General features: G+C 39.3%; 1 protein-coding gene across 1 annotated transcript in view; it reads left to right on the plus strand.

Annotated features, from left to right (window-relative positions):
• Positions 1–349: 349 nt before the first annotated feature.
• Positions 350–5,763, plus strand: part of LOC104529086 (long-chain-fatty-acid--CoA ligase 1-like) — a gene marked incomplete at its 3' end in the record, with an annotated part of 12,957 nt that continues 7,543 nt past the window's right edge. The window contains exon 1 of the mRNA XM_010173276.1: positions 350–579. Within this exon, the coding sequence (XP_010171578.1) occupies positions 385–579 (195 nt within the window). The remainder of the gene's footprint in view (positions 580–5,763) is intronic.

Genomic DNA, 5,763 nt, shown 5'->3' on the forward strand with positions numbered 1-5,763 from the left:
TACAGTACAGCTACTCTACAAGTAAATATTTAGCATTTGTGAAATGCTGTCCTTCAAAAAGAAAAAAAGGAACAAGATCTGTTAAAATGCACTGTCTGTTAAAAGCAATATTAAAACTCTGCAGAAATGGCCTCCTGTGAGCCCCGTTGGTATTTCTAGAGTAGGAACCAGTAATTGCTTGCTTACTTAATTGCAGCACAGAAGTCTAAAGGTATTGCCTGCCTAGTGGCAAATCAAATTATTGTGCTAGTGGGAAGCTAGCAGGACAAAGCATACATTGCTCTCCTACAACAACAGTGAATGGAAAGGGGATTTCAAATCTTTATGTGTAACTTTGTTTCATATCAACAGCCTCCAGGGTCGGGACAACTGCACTGAACTGCAATGCAAGCACATGAGTTGTTTAGACACCTACGAATGCCAGAGCTTGGGGACGTCAGGCAGTATGTGCGCACCCTTCCGACAAACACGCTGATGGGCTTCGGTGCTTTCGCAGCTCTCACGACCTACTGGTATGCCACAAGGCCTAAAGCACTAAAGCCACCATGTGATTTAGCAATGCAATCTGTGGAAGTAGAGGTAAGTGTCGCTTAATGGATGCTGCTGTTCACTGAATTTTGAAACCTAAAGGCAGCGTTGAGAGAGACCAAACACTAATTTGTATAAGAGCGTTTCTAAACTTGTAGTGTGGGGGAGTATATTCCAGGGCATGTTTGGGTTTTTTCTGAAATATGGCTTGAACTCAGTCTTTTGGCTTTCTGAATTTGAAAACTAATTTGAGGATTGAGGTTGTGGTGGTGGTAACTAGCATGGGAGGAGAAACTTCATGCTGAGAAAACTGAGCTTCTGATCTGACTGGTAGGAGGAGACTTGTGAATATGAGAATTGTCGCAATGTAGTTTTCAATTCCAGGACATGTGCTTAGCTGATGACCTATTAAACTAGGTCTTGGGGTCAGAGTATGTATGCTGGTATATGCCGATTAGGCTAATACTTTTCTGTCACAATATTTAGTTTATAATAGCTGACAGATGAGATTTTATATTGGGTTACAAGCATGCAAAGGGTACTAACTGTCCTCGGATGATCTATGGAAAGATACATTGGTCCTGCCAAGAGTTCCCAGCCATAAAGTAAGTTGAAAATAAAGCAACCACCTGCTAAACGCTGGCTGTGCTAGCTTAGCTTTTGTTTTATGCTTTAGAGGCAGACAGGATTGCTGTTAGGTGGTGGTTTTTTAATAGTGAAGTCAAATATGGAAACAGTCTAACTGGGAGGAACTGTTGCTTAGAAGCAAGTATAGACAACTGATTACATGGCTATGGTTTCCTGAGCAGCAGTTGTATCACTTTCCCTGTTCACCACAGAATCAAGATTTTTACCACTTATTTCATTCTTTCAAGAGTGCCTCTGTATTTCTTCAGGGTAGACAAGGTGTTTCCTTTCTTGAAGGAAAGAGACAGCTTTGAAAGGCTGTAATCTTCAAGGGAGACACTTAAAAATGTAGGATTGTAAGGCTGCCAGTTTCTTGCATTACAATCAATCAGAAACTATCACTATAGATTTTTTTAATATATATTGCTTGCTTGCCACTGAGGTCTCCCTCTATAGCATTTTCTTCTGTGTGGATAGACTGCATCCAGTTGTCCTGTATCAAGTGCAGTTAACACTGCTTCTTGTGCCTGAGAGTAGATGTGACTACAAACTGCTGTAAACAAATGTGGCAGAGCCGTGTGAAATTTACAATAGGTAAATTTTCATGAACTTTAGCAAAGCAAACTCCTGTCAGCCCCATCAGGCACTCCCTTTGTGATGTTTCATGGTAGTGAAATTGAAGAATGAAGCATTAGCTGGGCCCTCCATTCAAAAGTTTAGTCAGTACCACTTATTTCCTAATCTTCTTCCCAGTGTGATATACAGTAAGCTTACTAACATATCATAATACTATAGCAAGTAATGGTCTGCTAGTAGAATTACACAAAGGGGAAACAAAAATATGCTCTGGCAATGTGATAATTGGCAAAAACATCTCTTTTCAAGGAATGTGTAGAGTGAGGACCCAGAGGTTAGATCTTGCTTCTCTTGGTGAGCTTTCCCAGTCCTGACAGCAGTCACTTAGACAATGGGTGGAATCGTCTTGTAGATGAGTGTGTTTTGGTGTCTGGAGTAACCTAGCAGTGAAAGCTTTCCAGCTGTGGAGGGCCTCACTAGTCAGTATAGGCTTCAGCAGACTTGGAGGGCTTTGCATTGAAAGATGGTAAAACAGTGGCTCTTAACTGGCCATAAAACCAGTGACAAATACTTAATTGCTTGAGACTCTTGACAGCAGTCCCAGTTCACTGCCTTTACCTCTTCAAGCTAAACTACTTGGTACTGCTGGGTTCTGTGAGTGGAATCATTGTTTGGTAGTGTGAGACTTCACTAGACTACTTAATGCATCATTGATCCATATTGTACTAATTGACATCAGCTCTCTGATCAGAGCAAGATAGGTATAACAGCATTATTTTTCTTTATCTCTTTAGAAAATACATTTTAATAGGAAAACTGAACAGTAGCAAAACTGAAATGAAAAGCAGCTGAGTGTTAACATGTCTTGGTGATAAAACAGCTCAGACTTTGAGAATATGTTGAAATGACAAAGATCTACCCAATTCTGTTTATTGACAGTTCAGATACAGCCCTTAATGTGATATTGTAAACTAACAAATTGTAATCAAATGAGAATGTGTGTTTTGAAGCAAGTTTCACGTGCCTGTTAGAACTTTAACAAGAGTGTAACACAGTGCTTGGGATTCAGTTTCTCACCACATTTTGCTTAGAATTTTACTTCACTTACTCCATTCTCTTATACATGTGTTAAGATGGATTTTCACTTGCACAGAAGAAAAATATCAAATACTGCTCTCAAATTATGTCTTAACACTGTTTCTCTTTCTGGCTAAGCAATACAATATTAAAAGGTCTAGCAAGTAAGCAGTGTGGTCCAAAAAAAGACATGCAGAAGGCAATTCTTCTCTACTGTTTTAAAATCTAGTGTACCTATTCATTAATGATAAGTTTGAACTATAAATAAGCTTCTGCTTAATTCTTTCTTGTGACTTATTTCCTTGACCTCTAATAAAGTCAAATTAAGTTAGTGACTGGAGTAGGGTTTCTACATATTCTGGTAATAAATCTTTAACTTTATATGGGGGGGGGAAGATCCTATTTACTGCTGTTCCAGGTCTCTTCCCATATCTGGAAAGCTTTGATTTGGTAGGACAGCACCAAGTGACCTCTTTTGATCATCACTGAGTGAGCACAAAGATTGCTCACTTAGTTGAGTATCTGTACAATGAGTTACTGAAAGTATTAGCTCTTCTAGAATAGATGCCTCAATTAAAGGATGTGGAGTACAGTCTTTAAAGCATGAAGTGACATGTCACTTAAAGAAACCCTCTTGTTTTCAAAGCTCCCAACCGACCTCTCTTCAGGGGAACTTCTCAGAGGTATAGGTGAGAATCTTTCAGGATCCATTTGGACCCCTTATCTGTAGGAGAGGAGACAAGATTAATGAAGACTAATTCTAAGTAAAGTCTGACTGGCATGAAACTGCATTGCTGAGGCTCATGCTGTACTCAATCATGCCCTGTATTGTTGAGAATTTCAGTGCTACAATAATGGTAGAAACAGGGCATTTGTCCTGTATTTTGCAAAGAGGTGTTTATCTAGAGATCAGCATGCTTAAAACTATATGGCTGGTTTGAAAACTCTAGTTTATACTTCTTGCAGCTCAGAATATGCATGTTGGTGACCTAAGCACCACTTGCCTGGTGTACTTTCCCTCTTGGTAAAATGGAACTTGTCTCTGAGGCATGGTGGAGCCAACAGTGTGTTTTGATTTTTATTGCTAATCCTAAGCAGCCTGTGTCAACAAGAAGCAAACCCATGTCTTGAACAAAAGCAGCTATCTTGTTATGTGACCCAGACAGGCATTGACAGAGGAATATAGGCCTGTGTTGTAGAGTAAATCTGTTTCCTTCAGCTGCTGCTATTCTGAACCAGTGCCAAGTTTTACTTAATGTCCAGAACTGGCTGCATAATAGGTCAATTTCCTTCAACTCCTGGAGCTGCTGCAAGGGATAGCTTACATGAGTAACCAGAGGCTGTTCTTGCATTAATAAGATTTTATTGCTTAGCTTCTTAAGAGCACTTTAAAACTGACAACTCTTCTGAGTGCTTACCTTTGTACTGGCCAGATCTCTCGGATCCCATTCAAATAAATTGTGTGAAATCAGTCCTGAGACTCAGATGTTTGGTTTCAATGACCAATGATTTTTCAAAAAGTCTGCTGCAAACAGATATTTCCTTGATATTGCACAAATATTCTGGATAAGGACCCTTTGGACAGGCTCTTAGAGTAGCAAGAGCTATTTTCAAGCAAAGTGTAGACCAATACCATAATATTGCCTAGTTGATGAGTTCAAACTGGAAGCATAAGATAAGGTCTAAATGATCTTCAGCATATCCAAGTGTACTTCACTGCATCTCTGAAGAATAGCATTGAACTCCTGGTGGCCTTCACAAAAGGAGCTGGGTGTTTTTTCAGCAAAACTCTTACTCTAGGGTTGTTGAAAATTCAGTTAATTTAACTTCACTTTGTGCAAAAGAATAAGTAGAACCTTAAGTTGGTAATGTTTCCCTCTACTGAAAAATCATGAGAACTGATGGGTCTTTTCAATAGTAGTCTGTTAGAGATTGTTTTTGTTTTTTTTTTTTCAGAGGAACAGTGCAGTCAGTCTTGTATGTAAGCAGTGTGCTGTCTGTCTAAGTCTCATCCTCAAATTTGGTTAGTGCCTCAGGCAAAAGCTGCTTTTGTGGTGCTGAGTAATAGGGCCTGTAAACAAAGCAGTAGTAGCTCAGATGAGGAGAAAACAAATATTTCTTGACTGTTGCCAAGGAATGGGTTAGGGTGTGATTATTTCACCTGATGCAGAAATTGTAGCACATCAAGCATGGATGCACTGCACTTGTTGACATTACTTATAACTGTGGTTACAAACTACATTGTGTGATCTTCCTCAGGTTAGCTCTGGAGGTGGTAAAACTAGGAAAATCTGTAAGCTGACCTTGGTTATCCAAGGTCTGTGAAACCAGCACAACAAAGCAAGCAATCTTGCTTTTCTTTCCAGGCAGATGTGTACTAATGATCTGTTAATTTCCTATGGGGTAGATGTTGGTCTTGAGTGCAAGTATGCTCTTGAATTTCTAATGTTAGAAACTTTTAGAGGTAAGCCAGTTATTAACTTGTTCTGGGTCATGTTCACAGTGTACGTTTCTGCTTACTGTTAAAGGAGTGGCAAGCCCTGCATTACTCACAGTGTTTTGCTACAACAAGTTAGACTTGTTTTAGTGTTTAAAATATTTTTTTTTTTTCCTTCCTGATATGCCTTTAATATACTAGCCCCTTTCTGTGGATATGGGCAATATGGTATCTTCTGCAGATAAATCTGTGTTTATCTAGCTTATATATGAACAGATGCTCTCTGATCTTCCAGGGAACTTTGAAAACAGGAAAATAAACCGATGGCCAGGAAGAACCTATGATTGCATATGAATAAGTTTTTGACATTGTGGATGGTGGCACAATTCGGGCACAGATTTAGTTATTCCAAGATTTGACTTTGTGAATGAGACAGGAGTTGATTTACAACTGCTGATGAAGATGGAATCTTATTAAATGTTTACCCAAGACCCTCTGTTTAACCCACTAGGCTCTTC

The sequence above is a fragment of the Antrostomus carolinensis genome, unplaced genomic scaffold, assembly GCF_000700745.2.
Source record: "Antrostomus carolinensis isolate BGI_N321 unplaced genomic scaffold, ASM70074v2 scaffold42408, whole genome shotgun sequence".
Taxonomy (NCBI): Eukaryota; Metazoa; Chordata; class Aves; order Caprimulgiformes; family Caprimulgidae; genus Antrostomus; species Antrostomus carolinensis.